The sequence below is a fragment of the Engraulis encrasicolus genome, chromosome 18 (genome assembly GCF_034702125.1).
Source record: "Engraulis encrasicolus isolate BLACKSEA-1 chromosome 18, IST_EnEncr_1.0, whole genome shotgun sequence".
NCBI lineage: Eukaryota > Metazoa > Chordata > Actinopteri > Clupeiformes > Engraulidae > Engraulis > Engraulis encrasicolus.
The window spans coordinates 36,311,670-36,338,055 of NC_085874.1; the positions used below are offsets into that span (position 1 = coordinate 36,311,670).

General features: G+C 42.3%; 1 protein-coding gene across 1 annotated transcript in view; it reads right to left on the minus strand.

Annotated features, from left to right (window-relative positions):
- The window catches only part of LOC134468224 (nesprin-2), a 270,548-nt gene that overhangs the window by 221,156 nt on the left and 23,006 nt on the right, over positions 1 to 26,386 (minus strand). Inside the window, exons 4-14 of the mRNA XM_063222166.1 lie at positions 20,550 to 20,611; positions 12,756 to 12,851; positions 11,088 to 11,165; positions 10,249 to 10,341; positions 5,719 to 5,933; positions 4,610 to 4,815; positions 3,800 to 3,900; positions 3,394 to 3,486; positions 2,046 to 2,159; positions 1,160 to 1,297; positions 454 to 618 (exon numbers count right to left, since the gene is read on the minus strand). Of these exons, the coding sequence (XP_063078236.1) occupies positions 454 to 618; positions 1,160 to 1,297; positions 2,046 to 2,159; positions 3,394 to 3,486; positions 3,800 to 3,900; positions 4,610 to 4,815; positions 5,719 to 5,933; positions 10,249 to 10,341; positions 11,088 to 11,165; positions 12,756 to 12,851; positions 20,550 to 20,611 (1,361 nt within the window). The remainder of the gene's footprint in view (positions 1 to 453; positions 619 to 1,159; positions 1,298 to 2,045; positions 2,160 to 3,393; positions 3,487 to 3,799; positions 3,901 to 4,609; positions 4,816 to 5,718; positions 5,934 to 10,248; positions 10,342 to 11,087; positions 11,166 to 12,755; positions 12,852 to 20,549; positions 20,612 to 26,386) is intronic.

Here is a 26,386-nt window from a genome sequence, read left to right on the forward strand (position 1 = left end):
TATTGAATTAAACTTCTATCGTCAATAATGTCTTGCGATGTCATCACGAGGTCACAAGCACAAGGGAGGACAGGGGTTTGGATAGTGCAGGGGTGGGGAACCTATGTCTCGAGGGTCGTTTGCGGCCCCTGAGGCCATTTTATCCGGCCTCAGATATAATTTTACTGTATGCAGCTTCACATGAAATATGACATATTTTGTAAAAGGAACTTAGAAAACACATTTGCAATACAATGAAGTTATATTCAGGGGACCTAGAGAAGGTGGGGTCTTTTTTAAAGGTAGCTGCCTTCAATATAGGTCTAAAGTGCAGGAAAAAGTCCTGGTTTGTGTTCATAGTACCGCCCTCTGAGGACTTTCACGGCCCTCGGCTGAATTTGAAGTGGCCCCACGAAAGAAAAAGGTTCCCCACCTCTGGGATAGTGGAACGTGTACTGCATGCTAGATTCACACCTTCAGTTCTTCCTGTTTCTGCCTGGCCTCCCTGGCACCGTGGGCGTGGTCCGTTGCAGCCCCTCCCTCTTCCTCCAGCACCGCCTCCACTCTCTGCAGCCAGTGGCCCAGCGCGTCCAGAGGGGTGGGCAGACACAGGTCCAGCTCCGAGCTATACTGCTGCAGCTGCGGGTACAGTACGGAGTGGAGAGGAAAGGGTTAATCTCTCTCTCTCTCTCTCTCTCTCTCTCTCTCTCTCACACACTCACACACACACACACACACACACACACACACACACACACACGCACACACACACACACACACACACACACACACACACACACACACACACACACACACACACACACACACACACACACACACTTGTATAGGACACATAAACATACACAAAAAGACACACACTGAAACACACACACACAAAAACACACAAATCACATACACACACACACACACACACACACACACACACACACACACACACACACACACACACACACACACACACACACACACACACACACACACACACACACACACACACACACACACACACCCTTCTTCCAGTATACTGTGCACATCATGATCACTGCTGTCTAACCTTCTGCTCTATGGTGAGAGCGAGCTCCTTGGGGCTGTGATGGAGCGCGATCTCACACACACACACACACAACACACAACACACACAGACAGAGTGCTGTCTGACCTTGTGCTCGATGGTGCTCCAGGCCAGCCTGAGGGCCAGCTGCTCGGGGCTGGGTTTGGGGCTGCGTCTGATGGAGCTCAGGAGCGGGATCACCGGCCGACGCTGCTCATGGAAGGTGGAGAGGAACGCCTGGAAGCTCTGTGGACACGCACGCACGCATGCATACGCGCACACACGCGCAAACACACACGCGCGTGCGCGCATGCACACACGCGCAGACGCACGTACACATACACACACACGCACACGCACGTACGCACACACACACGTGCGTGCATACACGCACACATGCATGCATACACACACACACAGACAAACAGAAAGACAGGCAGGCAGGCAGGCAGGCAGGCAGGCAGGCAGACAGACAGACACACACACACACACACACACACACACACACACACACACACACACACACACACACACACACACACACACACACACACACACACACACACACACACACACACAGTAGATGTAGAGTAATTGTGTGAGGATGATGCAGGCCATATCAGCATGTTCCTGTAGGCAATGATGTCGTGCACTGTATTCCTGTAGTACAGGGTTTCCCAAACTTCCCCTGGGGGTGCGCGGCCTGCCATAAGGGGGTGCGCGAGCTAAATAGAGCAATGGTGGATATGTGAGTTTTTATTGGAAAAGAGGTTTCCCCAAAACAACTGTGCATAATGTGCTGTGAATGCACAGTGAATCATACTTGCGTGGCCATCAGCACCGCAAAATATTCACTTAGGGGGGTGCGCGAACCACACTGAAATGCACAAGGGGGTGCGCAGGGGGAAAAGTTTGGGAACCGCTGCTGTAGTATATAGTATATAGTTTTTGGCAGAAGTGGCACAGGTCAGGTGTGGTTCTTGACCATAACTACCTGATATCTTTCTGCATAGCCCGCCCCCTCTGATGACGACCACACCTCTTCTAGCTCCTGATAGGACCGCTGCAACCAAGTGGCCATCTCTCGAGCCTTCTGACTGGGCGAAGCCTGATAATTACAAAGCAATATGATTATATAAAGTGCAATATCCATATTCATTAAAGGGACACTGTGCAGGAAATGGTCAAAAAAGGTACTGCAACTAGGCTGCTCATTGAAACTGGGCATGAACATGAAAGTTTACTAAGTAATAAACAAATATTTTCTGGTATGGTCCAAGTAGTCATTTTTGCAGCTAAAAATGGGTTTTTGGAAATTCAAAATGGCGGACCATGGAGAAGATCCCCCTTTTCATGTATGAAAAGTGCAATTTTTCCAGTCATAATGAATACTTAGAATTTGATGCTGGTGGCAAGTGAATTCATGAAAAAGGTAACATTAGTGAATGGGCAACATGAATTCTGGAAATAAACAACTAAAATCTCACACAGTGTCCCTTTAAAAATGAGAAGACAACTTGCCATTGTTATTGTCTGCCATTCTTAAGATTTCACTCATTCACTCTTGCGTGGTTATACAGTAAATTTAAAACATCATACCAAGCACAAGTAAGTGATGCACATCCAATGTTTCCCATGCATAGATCATTCTGTAGCACAGCACCACAAACTGATCAACAGTCATACGTTTCATGTCAATGGGGATTAGAGGTGTAAATAATAAGCATAATAGAAGTGGGAATGTAATTGGAAAAAATGTAATCAAATGAAATCGTATCGTGGGGAGTTCTTAAGTGTCGAAAATAATCGAATGCCTGCTTTAAGGAATCGATACCGTATCGTATCATGGAGGCTGTGATGTACACCCCTAATGGGGATATTCACTTGCCACTGGCATGTTTTTTCTTTTGCCTGTAGCACCACTAAATGCTACTTGTTCTGTGGGAAACGCTGCACTTCACTCAGAAGAGGATCACAAAATTATCACAGGGACATCACAGCAGTGTCTACATTTACATTATATCTTTGACTTCAACTGTGCACTGCTCCATGGCTTACAGTAGATGTTACCATAGCCTATCATCAACAATACACACACTCGGTTTGATGTTCAATGCATGCTAAAAAGCTGCAGCGTCATTACTGCTTAAGAATAAAGGGCAAGCTTGGACCAAAAAAAAAATACGAATCTCGTATCAGGTTTCACAACAAGCTGAGGTTAGTCCACAAAAAAGCTGAGTTTGCAGTGATCATTTTTTTCATTTTTTTTTCTGCAACAACAAACAGATCCCAGACCAGTTCCCAGCAAAGCGTGAAGAATATGAGGCGTGTCCGAACTGTACCTGGTGCAGTGGGGAGGTGGTTACAGCTGGCGTGAAATAGGTTGGAAGGTTGACAGGAGAGAGACACGGGGGAGAGACTGCTGCAGTGGGCAACTACACCCAGCAGGGGGAGGCAGAGAGACAAACAAGAGAGGAAACAATAGTGGAGTGAGGAGAACAGGAGAAAAAAAAAACATGAGAACAGAGAACAAGAAAGAATTGACAAGAAGAAGAAGAAGAAGAAGAAGATGAAAAACAGGAAGATGAATAGACCCCTTTACTGTTTGTACACAGATGTGACGAAATTGGGCTGTCTGTGTGTGTTTGTGTTTGAGCCAACAATGCACGCGCAGTCAGTCAGTGACGACGTACGTAACTTCTAAAGGGATCAATTGACCAGGAAGGAGGTACTGCAAAAAAAAGTCACCTCAATGTCTTCGTCTAGTGAAGGCATGTCGTTGGAGTACTGCAGGAACTGGGCAACGTAGGTCATGATGGACTTCTCATCAGGGTCCCTCACATCAACATCTGAGGAGGAGGTAAAAAAAAGAGTGAGGAACAGAAAGTCGAATAAATAGCTATGCAATTTCCACGGCCACTAACAGCTTTTGCAGGTCCCGGGACAAAGTCATCTGAAAGGGACCCCCACCCAATACATGTAATGTAATGAGGACCCTTTTCTGGGCCCTCTGTCTCCCTGGGCCCGGGACAAATGACCCTTTAATGACACGACATTTCAGACAATCAGTCCTTCATCACAGTGCTGTGATGAAGGACTGATAGTCCGAAACGTCGTGCCATCACAATTTGGGAGCATCAAACAGTGTTGCAGACTCTTACTTTCCTTTCAGTAGTCTTGTGTTTGGTCCAACCCCTGCGCTACTGATGTGCGCTCATTCTCTGACTTGTTACATTGTAAAACTTAAGCAGTAGACTAACTGTTGTTTCCGAAGAAAATTATGAAAAGTAGATAGATGAATACAAATGAAAAAAATGTCCTTTAAAAACAATCACCCTCGGGGTCCAGTAGTCTGAGAATGTGGAGCTCCAATTTAATTCTGAGTTATTCAATCTAAATTAAATTAAAATTATGCAAACACGGAAATACATAAGTATATAAATAAATAAATAAATAAATAAATAAATAAATAAATAAATAAATAAATAAATAAATAAATAAATAAATAAATAAAGTGTCCTTCAAAACATTTCAAAGTGTCCTTTCCGTTGTCCCCACCCTCTGGCTCCAGTAGCCTGGGGATGTGTAGCTCCTGCTCGGCCAGCCTGAAGGCCTCCTCCAGGTTCTGCAGGCTGCTGCGGTGGGGGTGCTGTGCCTGGGCCAGGTCCACCAGCTCGGGCCTCAGGGAACACAGGATGGCCAGGAACGCCACACCACTCCTCCAGCTGGACTTGAAGTCCTTCACACTGATGTTACAACCAACCCTGTGGGGCGGGGGGGGTTACAGTAAATGGGCAGATGGAATGAGAAACAGATATAAGGACAGACAGATAGACAGGCAGACAGACAGGCAGGCAGGCAGACAGACAGATAGACAGGCAGACAGACACAGGCAGGTAGGCACGCCACTCCTCCAGCTATAGACTTTAAGTCTTTCACACTGATGTTACAACCAACCCTGTGGGGCGGGGGAGTACAGTAGAGGGGAAATGGATTATTATATTATGGGCAGATGGAATGAGAAACAGATATACAGACAGACAGACAGACAGACAGACAGACAGACAGACAGACAGACACACAGAGAGACACAAACACACAGACAGACAGATAGACAGACAGACAGACAGACAGACAGACAGACAGACAGACAGACAGGCAGAAAGGCAGGCCGACAGACAGGCAGGCAGAAAGGCAGGCCGACGGACAGGCAGGCAGACAGACAGACAGGCAGACAGACAGACAGACAGACAGACAGACAGACAGACAGACAGAGAGACAGACAGAGAGACAAACAGACAGACAGACGGACATACTGTATAGAGTAAACAAGTTTACACAGCGCAAATGCCTTGGAGAACACAGCAGAAAGGGAATGAGCTTGATGAAACTCTATGAGAGATGAATGAATAAATGAGTGAATGAATGAATGAATGAATGAATGAATGAATGAATGAGCCCTTACACAAATTAATGAGTGCAAGTGTAAATGGATACAATAAAGCAACGATGAATGAATGAATGAATGAATGAATGAATGAATGAATGAATGAATGAATGAATGAATGAATGAATATAGAGAGGAACGAATGAATAAGTGAATGAGTTAATTAATAAATGAATAGTAAATGAATAAAATGCAAACGCAGAGAGTGAGTGAGACTGACTTGCGACACTGGTCCCGGACCCACAGCAGCAGGGCCTTCTTGGCGGACAGGCGGAAGCGAGAGTGTAGCGGGGAGCATCGTCCGCGGGGCACCGGGCTGCCCCCTCCCGGCACGGGGCTGCTGCGTGCCGAGCTGGGCGCCGAGTCCAGACTGGCCAGGGACTCCAGGGAAGACTGCCTGGAGCCGAAGGACAGGGTGCTGGCCAGCTCCTCGATCTGGAGGATATACAGTAGTAGGAGTAGTAGACATGGGTTACACTTGGCATGACATGTGTATTAGGTCTTTGTCTATGTCTTGTATCTATGCGGCCCTACAAAGGCAAAGTGCAGTAACAACACCAACATTGAAAACTGAGAAAAAGGCCTTCAAAGTGTAGGAATTACTGTAGGTTGGATATATTACAGTTACTGCAAATCTGACATAGCAATATCTCTAAAATGGGACACATTTGGACCATAAGGCTTTATCACAAGATGAAGGAGGTGTTAGGAAGAGCATTTTCAGTCTAAACTCAATTTTGACATATGTAGTTACTGCACTTTGCCTTTGTAGGGCAGTATGTATCTATGTAAGCTGTCAGACATCTTAATTTCCCTCTGGATTAATAAAAGTACTCCACTCTACTGTAATATCTGTCATGGAGCACAAGATCCAGTGGTTACAGTACACTAGGCTACTGGTTACTTAGCGCAGAGGGTCTATGACTGTCATAGACTCTATGACTGGTTAGACTGGGTATGTTACAGCACATATGAACGACATTGTACTGTATATGGACAAGGAGAATGAGAAGCTCTATCACTACAGTAGTTACACTGGGTATGTGACATAGGGTACACGAAGGCAGAAGGTTAATTCTATGACTGGTTACAAGGGTGTGTTATATATCACCCCAGGTAATGGTAACAGCTAATGCTAAAAACAACAGCTAATGGGGATCTAATAAAAACAAATAAACAGACTGAGTGGGGACAACCTTTATTCTATAACTTAAAGAGGGATATGTTCTATTTTCTCTAACGAGGCAGAGGGTATATCATTACTGTATACCACTTTTAATACCTCCTTCATTTTCTGTGTGTTTCCAGAAAAAAAAACATTGTTTATTAGTAAATGATAACTAGGATATTATGAGGGTTCAAATAGAATAGGATGGTTGTTAAAGTAACACTGAGTAGTTTCCCTCTGTGGTGCCTAAAGGTTGGAATCAAAACGGTTGGTCATTTGAAAGTACATACATCCCATGAGGCGCCCACCAAGAATGTTAAAAATAGTGACTCAATGGGGTTTAGTCATAATATCTGTTTTTCTTGCTATCATATTTAAACACAAGCAATCATTCAATCACATTGTGATTGGAAAAGTATGGCCTGACTTTTTAGTAGATTATTTTGAACACAAGTAGCACTGGGGTACACGTTCTCATCCTTCAGGTAGCCTTCACACACAGAAAGGATGGAGACTACAATATTTGATTCCCCACTCTTCCAAATGTACAGAGCTTATGTCCTGTGGTGGGTGACAAAGTAAGGGTTTAAAATGCAGTGTCCACCGTCTTACTAATTGATGAACCACTGGAGATATCTTGGTTGAAAAAGAAGGTTGAAAAAAATACTTAGTGTTTCTTTAAAGTGTTTATGAAACGAAAACAAAGTAAAGGAATTTGACCATTTCCAGGACAGATTCTGAAAGTTCTAAGCCTTGTGAATAAAATGGGATATTGTCTGGGTGATATTTTGTCCTAAAAGTCATGTTAAAACGTTCCCAAAAAGTGTTTTTTTGGTGACATGCAAATTTTATGCAAATGATATGCGTGACATAGAAGGGGTGAGTTCACCTCATTCCACCTTGTTCAGATCAATGGCGGCTAGTACCAAAACAAAGCACAGTGTCAAGCAGTGTGTTGCTGGAGGGCCGAACGGTGCCAGCTGCAAAAATGGCTACTTGACAGAAGGAATATCTTTGCACAAGTTCCCTTCTGTGAAGAATGATGGAACTGTGGCCGACAAGGAGAAGGCTAAATCAAGCTAGGGCTCTGTGGATCCAATGCGTGGTTTTGAAGCAAGCTCGTGGTCACTGTTGTGTTCGGCACATTTCCACCCCTTGTGCTTCACCACAAATGTGGAGGTCACGGGCATGGTTGGACTGAAGAGAATGCTATTGCCTCAAGCAGTTCCAACAATTGACATCGCCGGCGTGCAGACTGAAACTGTCCCTGTAACTGCTCGGGCACGAAGACAGGTGAGTGCACTGCTTTGCTTTAGGCTACTCGTTTTACCTTGTCCATCTGCTTTGTATGTTGTTTTCAGGAAAGGGTAATGCACATTACATGCCAAACCGATGCGAATGCTCTCGGAATATGCACTTTTTATTGATTGCCATTCAACTGGTCAATAAATTGGTTTTGGGAGGATATCCGCACATCAGCGTGGTGCTCTCAGTCGAGGACAGCCAACTCACAGATTGGGCTACTCAGGGCTTTTTCTGAACGAGGAAATAGGGGCGCTCCACCCTCATACCTCCGTGGGTGCACCCTCATACTTTTATTTTTACATATATATATATATTTGAGCGCCCCTAATAAATTTCTCATTCATGGGGGGGAACACCCCCCTTCACCCCCTGTAACCTACCATGATGCTCCCTCATGCCAAAAAATCCTAAAAAAAAGTCCTGCTACTGCTTAGCGAATAAACAGAGATGCACATAGCGTAGGCCTACTTTGAAGCGTTGATTGTTTGTTTTTAGTATTGTGGTGCACGTGTGGCTGATGTTTGGACACACCTCGTCCTCAGAGTCCGGCTGAGGGACACGCGACGCCTGTGACTTTGAGCACAAAAAATAATAATAATGATAAACGCTAAAAATATGCTGAGGACTCAGGCTATATAGGGCGTTTTTCCAACAGCCTAATACCTCCGTTTTTTCTCTAGTTGATGATATTTTTGCATGTAGCCTACATGCATTTCAATCACACTATATCGCGCAATTGAATCAAAATGCCCCCCATTTGTCAACAAATACACACGCCATGTCATCTGTGGGTCATGGCAAAGCGCCCTTAGCAACCGTAACCATAAACAAAACGAACTGTCAGGCTATGTCAACAATCGTCACTTCGCCTGTCAGACATGTCACTTTCTGCAGATGTATCAGTGCCTCTGAAATAGATTTGTGCTGCTGTTTTTTTTTCTCATGAGGTTGTTTTTCGACACGCTGATGTTTGTATCAAAATTTTGGTTCCTTTATCAGATATAGGTCCATCAAATGTGTGTTGTTTTCTCAGATCGCCATACTAGCAAACCAGGGACTCCCCTCTATGATGTCACAGCCCAGCTCATTAGTCACACCAAATTTCACAGAATTCACACTTTGAGTTGCCATTTTCACAAGTTCCTCCAGGATGATTGGGTTCAAAGTCTCATCGATGCTATCAGAAAAAACAAGGCTTTAATGGGAATGACCGTTTGTTTTCGTTTCATAAACACTTTAAAATATGGTAGGACAAAAACATTAGCTAAATACATTACATTATGTCACATCTACTGTAATTGATTTGGCACAGACAATTTCCTACCTTCTGCATCTGAAGCAAAAACAATCAATACAGTGATAGTCTTTTGTTAGATACTGTACAATATATGTACGGTATGACACAATGTGAAAAAGAGAGAAAAAAAACATCATTACATCCACCCCATCAAAGCTTTCATATTTTATATTTGTATGGCATTGTTTTCATTCATTGCCATGACTATAAGCATCTTATGACACTGACCCAGGAGATTTGCATAATGTCTCTTTTCAATGCCCCGGTGTCACATGTAGGTCAGAGTGAGACAATGGCAGAGAGAGAGAGAGAGAGAGAGAGAGAGAGAGAGAGAGAGAGAGAGAGAGAGAGAGAGAGAGAGAGAGAGAGAGGGAGGAAGAAACAAAGACAGACTGAAAATGAAAAAAAGGAGGACGTGAAACTGCATTAAAGCTTCATTCTTGTGACACTTTCTGCATTCTCCTTGCCATTGTGTTGGCACCTCTCCGTGGTGAATGGATGCATACTTTCCCAGAGCATCAGCTACCAAACTATTATAACGATGACCACCGTGCCTCGGGATGTATCATATGTGTCATTCAGAAAACGTATCCGAAATTGATAGCGCAACCGCAGACACAATACAAAAGGAAACCAAAACAAGTCTCACTGCTGCACAAACAAGCACAACTGAGATGAAAGCCTGAAGCCATGCCAGACTGCCAACCTGGCACACCAAGTTTCACTTGTCCAGAACATGCATGAACTTTGGGTCATTGACAATATGCAGTACTGTAGCATTTAGTAGCAGAAGTCAGGTGGTGACACCACAGCTAATGTATTCTTTTCAGAAATCCCGGTAAAAAAACACACACAACAAAATAATTTAAGTCACACAATAGAGTTGTAGCACCAACCTGATGTATGCTACTAAAAAAATGTCAATGACCTGTTTCACTGTGGTGGTGGTGGGAATGGTCTCTTAGCAACATGCTACTTACGTGACAATGTAGAATAATGGTCCATATGAGGCCCAGAACAATGGAGGGTCTGCCCTCGATGATATCAGGGATGTTGATGTTCACCAGCTTAACCTAAATATGCAGACCAGGGAGTGGCAGGGTCAATGAAAAAAACATCATAGATCACATACATACTTCATATGAGATCTTCATAGGAGACATGTAATGACGCCTCTGTCTTTTTGCACATTTAGCCCTACAACTTTAATGATTGAAATTGGTTTTATTAAATCTATGAAATAACCTTATGGTTGAATTATATTCACAGGAAGTCAAACAGATAATATACTTTGAACAAAATTCAAAAGACAGCGCACACTGCTTACTGTTCTTTTTCTTACTTTATTTATCGGAGCGAAAAATAAAGTAAGAAAAAGAACAGTAAGCAGTGTGCTCTGTCTTTTGAATTTTGTTCATTGCTCACCTTCTCCTGCCTCACACCTGCGCCTGCATTACTGAGAGCTTGTGCACAAGGACTCTCTTGAACTTAGATAATGTACTTTTTTTTAATGATTGAGACTACTTTATTTTAAATGCCATGATTGTATTTATGTCCTGACCTCACTAGACAGGTGAACCTTGACATGCCAGAGTGATTGATGTATGACGTTCATTATGAATAACTGTTATAGCTAAACATATTTTTTTCTTATACTTCAGACATGTAAAAGTGTAATCTTTTACCTGACACGTTTTGACGGTATAGCTTCCGGAAGCTATTCCGTCGAAACGTTGGGTAAAAGATACCACTTTTACATGTCTGAAGTAAGAAAAACCCAAGTTTTGCCAGAGTCATTTGTCTGAGGTTCACACTTTACCTTTTTGCTCCTTAAGAAGGTCAAAGCTGTCTCAATGTTGCCTCTGTGCTGGAATACCCCATGTCCCCTCTCTCGTTTCTGAGGAGGAGGAAATGAAATGGAATAAAAGCTGTAAATTACAAACATGACCAATATCCTCCCCATGAAAAGAAGGAAGGTCCGCACACTGTTGCTGCTCCATGTTTATTAACACAACGTTTCGACCATGCAGTCTGGAGCAGCAACAGTGTGCGGACCTTCCTTCTTTTCATGTTTAATCGTGTTTACAGTAAGTCCGGCACCTGTTTAATCTGGATGTGTACGCTCTCCAAAACGCCACTGTAACATCCTCCCCATACAACCATATCACAGCCACCATGATATATTTCAAAAAGTACTGTAGTCACTGACTATTACCTGTATCATATGTGTCATTATGTGTATTTATGTAAGCTACTTGACACCTTAATACCTCCCCAGAGATCAATAAAATTACTCCACTCTATTCTACTCTATTCTACCTCTCTGGCTGAGATTATCCAAATCGAGTCAAGGTTAAGTGATCAGAATTAAGTTATTATGAATATAATTCAGTCATGTTATAACCCTTAATGAGTGTGTTTTTAGAAGCATATAAACACTTGGTTCATAGATTTTTTTAGTGAATCACATGTATACTATGCATGATTTTAGACATCACACAGAGCTTTTCAACCCCAGTGTTTCCCATGCACGGACAATTCTATGGCACAGCACCACATAATAAAAACCGAGCACCACAAATTGATTAAAAAAAAAAAGAAATAAATATGTACATGCCAATGGTGGTACACACAATACACTTGCTCTGGCCAAATGCTTTTTGCCCATAGCACCTCAAAATGTTATTTGGTCTGTTTGAAACACACTAAACCCTGTAGAGAAGACACCTAGATGACACCCTAGATGGGAGACAGACAGGAAATCTTAACTGGAGAGAAGACATCGGAGGAGTACAGATTCTGTGCTACTCCGGTGTCCTCTTTCCAGTTAAGATTTCCTGTCTGTCTTCCGTTGATGCACCAGATGACAAAACTAAAGCGTGTGGAACTACCCCTTTGTCTTCCCCTTGTTGACATTAAATCCCATCTTTTTGGAGCAAAGTGGGTTCTGGTGAAAACGTCTTAAGATTAAAACGTCGCCATGCGCTGGCCACTCAGCATCAATTGGAAACAAAGTTCAGTCATTATCAGTATCTACGAATCTCTAGTCATGTTAACAACCTTCAAGGATGTCTTTATAACATCTTATGAAACCCTTATGTACTATGTGAGACTCACCATGTGCTTATGACGCCCTTATGTCCTATGTGACTCACCATGTGCTTATGACGCCCTTATGTCCTATGTGACTCACCATGTGCTTATGACGCCCTTATGTACTGTATGACTCACCATGCGTTTATGAAGCCCTTATGTCCTACATGACTCACCATGCGTTTATGAAGCCCTTATGTACTTTGTGACTCACCGTGTGCTTATGAAGCCTCTAGTCATGTTAAAACTCTTCATGAATGTGTTTATAACATCTTATGAAACCCTTATGTACTATGTAACTCACCATGTGCTTATGGAGCCTCTAGTCATGTTAAAACCCTTCACGGATGTGTTTACAACATCTTATGAAACCCTTATGTACTACGTGACTCACCATGCGCTGGCCACTCATCACCTCCAGGAGGTCCAGGAGCTTGGTGCCATCTTGGAGGTCAGCAAACAGGTCCTGCACCACGGACACCGGGGTTCTCTGCACCAAAAAAAAACCACAACATGAGGAAATGCTGCATGAAAGGGCTGCAATTTGTCATTACATTAACCGTACTGTCACCAAAATGTTAATGGCTATGTCTTAATCTGTTAATTAAAGGTCTTAATCGGTTCATTAAAGCTAAAGTGTCATAGCAATGTTGTTATGATGCAGTTGAGTATTTCAGGCAAATAGGCACGCCGGCGACCCCATCTGCACTTAGAGGCTATGTGCTACTTATTGTGAACATGTTAAGAAGTTTTAGGGGTCGAAATGACTAAGTCCTGAACCAGAGACGCTGAGGACCTCTGATGATCACACACAAAAAAGTATGTACAACATGAGGCTTACTACATACAGTTAGGGCCAGAAATATTTGGACAGCAACACAATTCTCATCCTTTTCCACCCTATACCCCACCACAATGAATTTGAAATAAAACAAACAAGATGTGCATTAACTGTAGACTCTTAGCGTTAATGTGAGGGTGTTAAAATCCAAATCGCATTAACAGGAAAGAAATAGCAACGTTTTTTGTGTGTGGTGCCCACTTTTCAAGGGATCAAAAGTAATTGGACAGTAGGCTGCTCAGATATTCTCCAGTCAGATGTGTGTTATTCCCTTACTACACCATCACCAAGATGTCAACAAAAGGTCCTAGAGTTAATTTAAAGTGTTTCATTTGCATTTCCATATATTTTTAAGTCCACCTCACTATCAGTGATGCAAGCCATCATAAGGTTGAAAAAAATCAAAAGAAACCCATTTGAGAGATGGGGAAACATTGAATGTGATCAATTCAAGAGTTCAGAATATTGGAAAAAAGAAATTTCAGAGCAAGACCAAATTACCTGGCAGACATGGAAAGCAAATGCTGTGAATGACAGACATTATTCTGTATGTGGTGAACAAAAACCCATCTCCCAGCAGTTGGCCAGATGTAGAACAGTGTCCAAGAGGACGGTGGATACATGTCCAAGGCAACAATCAAGAAAAAGATCAAGAACATTCAGGAACACTTCACCATAGGAAATACAGAGGGTTCACTAAAAGATGTAAATAATTGATTGCATCAGAAATAGCAATACCAGATTTGGCTTTGCCAAACAACGTCTAAAAAAGACTTTATAGGTCTTGAGCTACATCCTTTGGACAGAGGAGACAAAATAATTGTGTACAAGAGTAATGGGAAGAAAGGAGTATAGAGAAGAAAGGAACTGCTCATGATTCAAAGCATACCACCCAATCAGTGAATCATGGTGGTGGCAGTGTCATGGTATGGGCATGCATATCTGTCAATACGATTTTCCCCTTGTATTTATTGATGATGATAACTACCGACAAAAGCCACAGGATGAATTCTGAAGATTTTCAGGCTATATTATCATGTCATATTAAACCTAATGGTTCTGACCTCATTGGACAATGCTTCACAGTGCAGATGGACAATGACCCAAAGCTTCATGGGAAAGCCACTAAGCCATTTCTACCCCAAAAAAGTGGAATATTATGCAATGGCCCAGTCAATCACCTCACCTGAGTACCATTGAGCAAGTATTTCACTTGCTGGAGGCCAAACTGAAGGGAAAATACCCCAAGAATAAGCAGGAACTGAAGACTGTTGTAATAGAGAGCTCACTATAGCATCACCAGGGATAAAACCCAGTGTCTATTGATATCTATGGATTGCAAATTACAGGCTGTAACTGACTGGAAAGTATTTGCAACCAAATAATTAAAAATTGAACCTTTGATGTATAAATACTAGACTGTCCAATTACTTTTGGTCCCTTAAAAATTGTGAGGCACTGATAGAAAATGTCATAATTCCGTCACAGTTCACCCGATTTGGACGCAAACACCCTCATATTAAAGCTGAAAGTCTGCTGTTAATGTACATCTCATTTGTTTAATCTCAAATCCATTGAGATGGTGTACAGCGCCAAAAAGATGAAAATTGTGCAGATGTCCAAATATTTATGACCCTAACTGTACATATACCGTACAGTAAAAAAAAAAAAGCGCAGGGGGAGGCGGGGGTGGATTGCTAAAACATTCATTGGCAGTTATTGTTAAGACATTTTAAAATACACACATTTAAGGCTTAGGAATGGCTGACACATTCAGTGCTATGTATTTCTACAGCTACTTATTTTCTTTCAGATATATCAGTACACTATCTACTATAGTCTATCTGATCAGTTATTATCACTTTGGGACATTTGTAGGTTGATGAGCTGGAGATCATCTGATCTATATAATATGTTATCTCCTTGGAACATTTGTAGGTTGATGAACTAGAGTGCATATGATCACTACACAGGTTATCACTTTGGGACATTAGTAGGTTTATCAATTATAGTAATCAGCTAGAGTTCATCTGACCTTCATAATAAGTTATCACTTTGGGACATTAGTCTGTGTATCTACTATAGTGCCTATGATCTGTACAGGTTATCACTTTGGGACATTAGTAGGTGTATCAATTATAGTACATCTAATCTGTATAAGTAATCACCTCGGGACATTAGTCGGTGTATCTACTAGAGTTCATATGATCTACACAAGTTATCTCCGCGGGACATTAGTCGTTTGATGTACTACTGTAGAGTAGATCTGATCTGCTCCACGTGTGGATGGAGGTGGAAGGGCACGAAGGGGCTCGGGTTACACGCGCCAGCCGACGGTGTGCCTGCCGACCATGTGCTCTTCTTGCCTGCCTGCCTTTCCTTGGTACACTATTAATACACCCCCACCCACCCCCTGACTGTCTCGCCTCCGTCATTGCCACTCGGGCACTGGGCCAGTAGTTAGGGAAGCCGACAGGGGTGGATGGGGAGTCAAAGGGGTGCATTGTCCCAGGCCCAAATTTGGGCCCCCATTACATTGAATGTATTGAGGGTAGGGGTGCTTTTTAGCTGACTGTCCCGTACCCGGACAGTTTTCAGCAGCCCTACCAACAGCACAGTACACAGTATTCCACAGCACAGCACAGCACAGCAGCGGGCAGTGGGTCAACCAGGGACGGAACAAATGTACACGGGCCCGCAGGGCAAAACACTGATATGGTACCCCATACGGCCGGTCAAGTCCAGATACTAGATGGCCCTCACCAACAATACAGGAGGGGGCTGGGCCTAGTGGCAATTAGCCCCACTCACACACACACACACCCTACAGTTCGGCCCCACACTGAAAAACACTGGACAGTTAAACGTAAAAAAGTAAGCTCCCCTGCTGCTTTAAGTTTGTAAACTAACTCACCTGACTTAATTCAACTCGATGCTTTCTCTATGTATCCATTCTGTAACTTAAGGTAACAGGACAACTTCTCTATGTATCTTTCTTGCTTTCTCTATGTATCCATTCTACAACTTAAGACAACAGGACAACTTTTTTGACATTTAACTGGCTGCAATGTTTTACAGTGCAGTGGGTCAATTCTCCACACTCTGCATGCAGTGAGTGCTGCCACTGAGCAGGACAGGTTTGCTGCAGGTGACAGCCACTGCCACATGGTAGTGTGTCGCCGGGGATTTCCGTGTACGAGGGACTGGAGTGGAGTGATATTAGATTACTCTCCATTACGCAATGACGACAATGAATGTATTTTTAAAAAGCACACTACAAAGAAATGGTTATAAATAGGATGCTATTCTCAGAATACCTGAAAACCTGTATAATAAATCACTGCATACTGGTAGAATTTCATTTCCTGGATGTGTGTTCTGTCAAACAATGCGTAACGCTTTGCCAGTGTCACTCTGACATTCGCAGGTCACCAACAACAAGTGAAAAGGGTAGTTACCTGGTCACATGACCTAACCAATTTCTAGTGATAGATAATACCAAACACTCATCAAGACATACAGTGCCCTCCATAATTATTGGCACCCCTGGTTGAGATGTGTTAAAAGCCTTAAAATAAATTCAGTGTTTATTTTCTATTTTTATTAATGACCTTCCACAAATTTGTGGTGACTGTCAAACTCTACTCTATACAGATGATACAGTTACTGTATATACACCTCGAAGCGTGATATTTGTTCAATTCAATCCTCTCTTCAAACTGATTTTGATATTGTGCAAAAATGGTTCTTGAATAATGGGTTAATACTCAACAAACTTAAGTCTCATAGTATGTTATTTTCCATTAATTCAGGTCAACACACTCAAGCAAATAGTTTAATGGTTAAATTCCTAGATGGTACAGTTATGGAAAGTGTAGATGAATTCAAATATCTGGGTCTATGGTTGGACTCACATCTTTCTTTTAGGCCTCACATTGACTCAATTGTTAAAAAGATCAACTTTAATTTAAGACAGCTTTATCGCTCAATTAATTGCTTCACTCAAGATACACGATTAAAAATTGTTACCCAACTTTTATTTCCTATCATTGACTATGCGGACACTGTGTACATGAACACAACTCAATCCAATCTTAAATCTCTTACTGTTGTATATAATAGCATATGCAGATTTGTCTTGAGGTGCCCATTCTTGACCCATCACTGCGATATGTATCAGGGATTGAATATTCTATCTCCATCGGCCAGACGACGGTTTCACTGGTTTCAGTTCATTTATAAATGCAAATTTTTCAATTATCCTCTTTATTTAAGACAGTACTTAATCTCTTATAGCTCATCATATGCCTTAAGACACCATGATCATGTTTTCTTTTCTGTTCCAAGAATTTCCAAAGAGATTGGACGACGTGCATTTCAGTTTAAAGCCCCTTCTGATTGGAACAGCTTACCCTCCTCTTTAAGGTCCATTACATCTTTCCATTCTTTTAAAGTATCCCTTCAGAACTACATTCAATATTCTGACCAATGTAGATGTTTCAGTTAAGTTTAGTATGATCTATGAAAAATGATATATGTTTTAGATTCTCCATAGAGTTATTTTTTTCTCCCGTTGTCTATGTCTCAGTTTTCTTAAATTTTGGTTCTATACACATGTATGAACATTATGGACATGAATATTTATTTTGTGTTTTCTTTGGTTTTCTCCTCCTGTATTATGAAGAACTTTTTTTTAGCCATGGTATTAACTTTACTTTTTTGGTAAGAGATGGGGTGTGTGTGGTGGGGAAGAGCTGCAGTGTGTGTGAATATTTGTAATGTGTAATGTGTGTGTTATGTATGTTTCTCTGAGGACCCTCTCGAAAACGAGATTTTTATCTCAAGAGGCTATCCTCCAATAAAGAAATTTGAAAAAAAAAAAAAAAAAAAAAAAAAAAAAAAAAAAAAAAATTTGCAGAAGAATACTGTCACACTGAAAATTTTAGGAAAATGTAGCCTTCAACTCAAATGAATTGAAGAAAATAAAAAAAAATCCCTGACTAAAAAATAATTAGTTTTCATTAAATCACCTGTTCCACAATTATTGGCACCCTTAACAATTCCCAAGAAATAACTATAATAGAAGCATTTCTTTCATTTCTACAGTAGTTTACAAAGTCTACCAGAGTATGTAGGAACATTTAATTAGTAATTCATCACTTCCTGTTTCCCTGGGGTATAAATATGACGTGACACCGAGGCCATTTCTCTTATCCACTCTTAAACATGGGAAAGACAAAGGAACACAGCATACAAGTGAGGCAGATGTGCGTCGACCTTCACAGGTCAGGCAGAGGATACAAGAAGATTGCCACTCAACTGCAGCTGCCCATATCCACTGTGAGAGGAATAATTAAGAAGTTCAAAACAACTGGAACAGTGGTAAACAAGCCTGGACGAGGACCCAAGTCTATTTTGCCACCACGCACAGTGAGGAGGATGGTAAGAGAAATCAAAAGATCTCCAAAGCTCACTGTTACAGAATTACAACAAATGGTAGCATCCTGGGGTCACAAAGTCTCCAAATCAACCATCAGGCGCTGTCTACACGCCAACAAGCTGTTTGGGAGGCATGCACGGAGTAAACCTTTCCTCACTCACAATCATAAACGCAAACGTCTGGAGTTCGCCAAGCGGTATTGGGGCTTCAACTGGGACCGTGTGCTTTGGTCAGATGAGACCAAGATTGAGCTTTTGGCAACAAACACTCTAAGTGGGTCTGGCGTGCCACGAAAGATGCGCATGCTGAAAAGCACCTCATACCCACTGTGAAGTATGGGGGTGGGTCAGTGATGCTGTGGGGCTGTTTCGCTTCCAAAGGCCCTGGGAACCTTGTTAAGGTGCATGGCATCATGAATGCTTTGAAATACCAGGACATTTTAAATCAAAATCTGTTGCCTTCTGCCCGAAAGCTGAAGATGGGTCGTCACTGGGTCTTTCAGCAAGACAATGACCCTAAACATATGGCCAGATCTACACAGAAATGGTTCACCAGACACAAAATCAAGCTCCTCCCATGGCCATCTCAGTCCCCAGACCTCAACCCCATTGAGACCCTGTGGGGTGAGCTGAAGAGGAGAGTACAGAGGAGAGGACCCAGGTCTCTGGATGATTTAGAGAGATTCTGCAAAGAGGAATGGCTGAAGATCCCTCTTTCTGTCTTTTCCCATCTTGTGAAACATTATAGGAGAAGATTAGGTGCTGTTTTGTTGGCAAAGGGGGTTGTACAAAATATCAACACCAGGGGTGCTAATAATTGTGACACACATTATTTGATGTCAAATAATTATTTCTTTATGTGGGATTTTTTCCCCACTGAATAAATGCACTTGTATTGAAGGTTGGATTTTTCTCTTTTTTTCCATTAAGGTCCCATATTATTTAGAAAAAAAATAAAATAATTGGAAGCTAAAAAACACATCTCAACAAGGGTTCCAATAATTATGGAGGGCACTGTATCATGGATGTGTACATTCATATCATGTACACGTATGTTTACATTTAGACCACCATAGAACAGACAGTCAAACAAACAATAAAAAAATCTTGCAACTTAGTGATTATTATAGATCTTCGTAGTCGAAATAATAACATCAGACATTGCATAATCCTTTCACCTTGACCTACTCAATAACTCCCTCAGTCAATTCATCCACAATGAAGAGCAAATAAAGCACACTGATGTTGCCCCAACACTGTGCAATATGGACAGGACAGACAGTGCAATCCAAAGTCATCCGTGTGTGTGTGTGTGTGTGTGTGTGTGTGTGTGTGTGTGTGTGTGTGTGTGTGTGTGTGTGTGTGTGTGTGTGTGTGTGTGTGTGTGTGTGTGTGTGTGTGTGTGTGTGTGAAATTTAATTGAAATTTTGGGGTCATTCTCAATTCAATTCAGAGTTTCGTATTAATCTAGTGTATGTGTGTACATGCATGTGTGTGTGCGTGCATTGATGTGTGTGTCTGTGTGTGCGTGTATGCGCATGTGCTTGTGCGAGCCTCTGCGTATGCATGCATATGTGTGCTTGTCTCTCCTCTATGCTATTTAAACATCCATTGAAAAGCATATGCATATGTTTGTGTGTGCGGGCGTGCGAGCGTGTGTTTCCATGTGCGTGCATGAGTGCGTGCGCGCGCATGCGTGTGTCCCTCCTCCATCTATGTTTTCAACATACCTTGAAATGTGTGTGTGTGTGTGTGTGTGTGTGTGTGTGTGTGTGTGTGTGTGTGTGTGTGTGTGTGTGTGTGTGTGTGTGTGTGTGTGTGTGTGTGTGTGTGTGTGTGTGTGTGTGCGTGCGTGCCTGCGTGTGTTTGCATGTGCGTGTCCCTCCTCCATCTATGTTTTCAACAGACCTTAGAAAGCTGGGCATTGATCCAGTTGGTGAAGGTCCTCTTCTGGATCTGCTCCTGCTCCACTGCAACACACATAAACAACAGGCAGCAGGTTTACACGAGGCCCCATGTCCTGTTTGGTGGAGATGAGCAGGCCCATCGCCATCACGACCATTGAGGACACAGAGGTCATGTCCTCAAATTTATCTGTGATGAAAAGCGATATATGATCCACAAAGATAAATTCAGTCTGTATACGCCACCCCCATTTATCCTCAAGACAGTGATTAATGAAAACAATGTTAAGAGTTTGACTGAAGAGTTTGAAGCATTCTAAATGTACAGTATGCAGTACAGTACGCAGTATTTGACCTGGGTATTTGAAAATGCCTCGTTACGGCCCTGAGCAGGCAAAACAAATGACGGCTGGCCAGGGTTATCTTCCCTCAAGACAAAATTAGCCAAAAGCAAGAAACACAGCTCAGCATTTGGATTAGACCCAGTTTGGGTGACGTCAAAAAGGATGCCTTCAACATTGCCCATCTCTGTCAATTCAACCAGAACTCAGTTCGAGAACAGTCCTTTGTTTAAACTCTGAAGACATAACTGCTTTTCTTGTTGCCAGAATGGCAATGTCTAATTTGTAAAGCATTACTAAATACTCTGAGCAATAACATAGCAGTGGACTGTACTATGTATGTACTATGGTAATTATGGACTATTAAAGTCTTTCCAATGATACAACGCCCCCCATACATTCATCTGATACTGCACGCCTACGCCACAACAGCAGTGGTGGTCCAACAAGTAGACAAGTCACTATTCACTAGTGGACTGGAACTGTGAAGTTGATCAATGAACCATGCTAATGTAATGTTGGCTGGATAGGCATTGCTGACCTCAGCACTTCCACCATTCACAATAACTACATGTATTTACACTGTAGCCTGCACGTCCTACATGTAGGCCTACACCCAAAGAAGAGAGCAAAGCACCCTGCAACAGCAGAGTTCAACTTACCGGTCTCAGCACTGTGCCGGTGCCTAGTGCCCGTCCTAAGAGAAGCTGTTTGAAACTCCATATTTTTTAGCACCACCTTGTCCAGTAAAAATTAAATAATAAAAAACACCCTCAACCCCCCCTCCCCACACACCCTGGCCTGAATAACCCTCTAGTAGCCCTTCAGCCCTGGTCTCCCCTGATCTTCCCAATAATGATCAGTTAGCCACCTCTGCTAGCCTGGCTTGGCTGCCTGGCCTCTCTGAGAGACACTGCTACTCTCAGTGTCACACAGTATCGTCGACTCGGAGGCCAAAAGTGTCCTTAAGCTGAGACTCCTTTCCTCCCAGGCTATTAAAAGTTCAAGATAGAGAGCTTTTGCACACCACTACTATATTCAGACGGGTGCCACTATTTTCAGACGTGGGTTGGAAATGCAGCGTATTAGATATACAGTAACCACGGCAAGGTGGTTATTATCATTCAAAAGTGTGAAAAGAAAATTCTGCACACGGGTCCATTCCACCTGCATTTTATTTCATAAAATGATTCTTGGATATGTTGTGTTCCATAAAGATGAGATGAATGTGGAATGGACGTGTACTGTACGATATTTCTCTTACAATTTCCTGGGCTATTAGAGGACAAGAGGGTAACTTTTGGATGGAAAACTTTTTGTCCGTAGTTGACTGAGTCTTATCCTAATTCCATCTACTGTAACCACAATGACAAAGAACTCATTTTGATTCAAACAATGCAATAATTCAACTAAATTCTGTTAAGGTCTTCCTTCAATTTTCTGAAACTCAGGATAGACAGTAACCTCTTTGTGCAGATGGGGGTTGTTCACTTCTTCATAACAACTTCTTCATAACAACATTGACATGATATTGCTGAGAGCCAGCAGTCACAAATTAAGGCTTGTACATTACAATTTTGGTGACAGTATAGTTATGACAAAGGTCTCTCTGCAAAGGGGCTAAAGGCATATATGGAGATTTGGAAAAGTTTGATTTTAAAAAATGCAATGAAAGTGGTTATGATAAAAGACTGCCTTTAAAACTGGTTATGATAAAAGACTGCCATTCACTGGATGTAGTCGCATTTGTACATAGATGAGAAGGAAGATTGTGCACATACAGTGGTGTAGTCTACTTTTTTGAAGTGGGTATACTGTATATCCTAGCATTTTCTGAAGTGGGTATACTGTATATATCTGTGTTGTTCTACATAATGGATCAATCAATTTTAAGTGGGTATACTGAAGCCCCTAAAATTTAGAAGTGGGTATACTCCGTATACCTGCGTTCTACGTAGACTACACCACTGTGCACATCCCAGGTCAAGGTGCAGAACAAAGACTGATTTAAGTTTTAGAGTGAGGTGGCTGCACTCTTGAAATCCCTTTTTGTGTTTTTTTTTCTGTTCATGGCCGATGTCAGTCTGTTTTTACAGAGAATTTGAAGAAGACCTCAATAGTCGAAATGTAGCTCCACCGTGGAATAGAACACAAAAAAAAGGATTTCAAGTGTGTGGACTCCACACTCTTAAACGTGTTGCTGTACTTGGACCATATGGCAGCTCTTTCTTTCTGCAGCTTTGCTTACAGAAGTGGTGAGTGGAAAGAGCGGTTTCGGGGGCCCATATAGGGCCCCAGAACAGAACAGCGCTGAGCCAGACAGGAAATCGTCATTGCCAGGAGGCAGAACAGAAGCCATGCCCATTGGGTCATGGAAACATTGATATACAGTACAGCCAGAGAGAGTAGAGAGAGAGAGAGGTTCCATTGGCCCATTGTTTCCGGGTTCTATTATTGGGGGGGAAATCCCCCTTTAGGCAGACCTAGGCAGACCTGAGGACTGTTCTATTCAATGCTAGGAGCATTATGACACGCCCCTTTAGGCAGACCGGAACCTGGTCATGTTAGGTGCCCATAGAAACCTATTATGTTGGCATATCTCTATGTTGGAATCTCTGGTACAGCAGCAGCAGCAACACAGAGTGGCATCAGGGTTGCCAGATGGGACTGATGATTTCCAGAAAGTCAAAGAATGCGCACACATCAGTGGCACAGGTGCTGGACCAAACGTAAGATAACTGAAAAGAAAATAAAGGTCCGCAACACTGTTAAATGCTCCCAAATATTTAATGGCACACGTTTCGGACTAACCGTCCTTCATCACAGTGCAACTGATGATTTCCAGTCCAAAATATCTGGTGAGGAAAAGAAAACGCCTGAAGGCAATACATCTTACACAAACTGAACTAAAGTCTTTTGATTTCAATGGGCAGAAACACCTCCCAATTTTTTTTTTTCTCACCTGCATGCTGAATAGTTGGTCATACTAAACAGCCCAAACCGACCAATCTCAACCCTGGAGTATATTCCAGTATCACCTAACCCACTTATGCCAAAAATTATTAGTCCTTTCAGTTATGATGAGAGCAAAAAAAGAGCAAATATTTTGCCATTTTTAAAACCCCAATCAAACCCAGGTTTGGATTGGGGAGTAGTTATCAGCTTTGGCAGAAATGTTTCAGGAGGACCATGACTTTAAGTTATGAGTTTGCTGGTTTCATTTCAGGGGCCATATAACTGCTCCATTTGGGAAGACATATTTGTCACTGTATAAAAATAAGGGCACCACAAACAAACTGTTAGTGTCCATTTTGCCCTACCTATTTAGCTGGGTATACCAAAAAGAGTGGCAAGGAAGACATTGAATATTTTGTGCCATTTTACATACTTTAACAGCAGACCACTTTTTCATTCCTAAATTGCTTAATCACAAACTGAATTGCTTGATTACATAATTGTTGAAATATTCATTCATTCATGCATTCATACATTCATACATTCGTTCATTCATTCATGCATTCATTCATTCATTCATTCATTCATTCATTCATTCATTCATTCATTCATTCATTCATACTTCATTCTTGCTTGACTGGGCCCTGTTTATGTCATAATGCCCTTGCATAAAGTTGGGGGGTTCCCTAAGCTCTTGGCACAAGAGGACTTTGACCCACAGAGGACAAATATGCAATACTGTGCCCACTCCGCCCCACTCCACAGCAACATGGCACAGCACACAGTAGAAAAATAAATGCAGTGTTAATTCAACATTTGCAGAGTACTCTTGAACCAAATACATTCTAGAACAGTAATTCTGAAACTGTCAGCCATGGCCCATTGGTGGGCACTGAAGGTATTCCAAGTGGGACTTGACATAATATACAATAATAATAACCTGAAAATCTAAATAATATGTGATGAATTCAGGTATATTGAGCCACTTTGGGCCATTCGTTTATATGCAAAAAAAAAAAAAAAAAAGTGGCCCAATTTACCTGAATTCACCATATCTGTGTGTGTGTGTGTGTGTGTGTGTGTGTGTGTGTGTGTGTGTGTGTGTGTGTGTGTGTGTGTGTGTGTGTGTGTGTGTGTGTGTGTGTGTGTGTGTGTGTGTGTGTGTGTGTGTGTGTGTGTGTGTGTGTTGCTGTTGAGTTACTTGAGTTGTTTATTGTGTCAAAGGTAGGCTCCGAACTTTTATTCAAGATCAAGATCAAGATCAAGATTATTTTTAATGGTCCCGAAGGAAATTTGTCTTGGACAGACATAACTGCCACATACACACAACACTGATACACGTGACACCAAAAAACAATAAACAAAACAAAAAACACATACAGACATACACATACATACATACATAAAGTGCCATCATAGAGATACTCAAGTCCATATCTAACTACAGCATCCTACACACATACATGGCATTACAAGGATGGTAGTTGTTAACAACCTGCGTTCAATAGGTCCACAGACATAAGGACAAAAGAAAACCTATACCTATTCAAAAACCTTTTCTTGTTTTTAACTGGCACTCTGAATCGCCTGCCAGAGGGTAGCAGCTTATATTCTGGGTGCAGAACATGTGATGGATCCTGAATTATTTTCCTAGCATGCCTAACTACAGACCCTTCATATATTGCTTTGAGGGTGGGGTAGTCCTAGCCTGGGCGAATAGCCGACTGTTGACTCCGTCAATCAGTCTGGCAAAAGCCATGAGGAATCCGTCTCCGTGGACGATGGGAGATGGTCTGATCTTACTCTGTCATTTCAATTAATTGAAGTTCCAAACTCAAATTAAAACCCATATTGTGCTTTATTAGCATGCCTGTTACGTTATAGCGTCGCAAAAACATACAAATAACAAAACGAAAGTGTGAATATAGTTACCTTAACCAATCAGTAACGGAGCTCGCGGGTGAGTTCTACGTCACCACTCTCAACTGTTTGCTGATTGGCGAAACACTGAGAGAACCGAGCTCGAGGCTTTTGCCAGACGATGTGCGGAGCCAAAATCTTTGGGTGGAGTACAGAGGATGGCGTCGAGAGGCTAGCGTAGTCCCTCACCCCCACTGAAAATTTCTGGTGGGCCGTAAGTTGGAAAAGGTTGGGTAGCCATGCTCTTGTTAAGAAGATGTTAAATTGACTCTCTTAAGTGTTGGATCAGTTTTACTGTGTAATGTGCACAGTAGATTTAGGCTCAGGCATAAACAGGCCCCAAGTGAGGCCATGGGAATGTGGGCCCACCCTGTCCAGCTCCACGGGGACTTGTGACATAACCGTCCCCCTTCCCCGGTCCCTGCTCTAAGCTGGCCTGCGGTGCATTTCTCAAAACCATAGTTGCTAACTACGTTAGCTACTTTGTTGTTTGCTATGCAGTTTCCCATTGGCAACTATCCAAGTTGCTAACTGGCTAGCAACTACGCTTTCAAGAAATGCACCCCAGGCCTGCACGTAAAGAACTAATCTGAGATGCTACATAACTGGCCTCAGCCATGAAGAA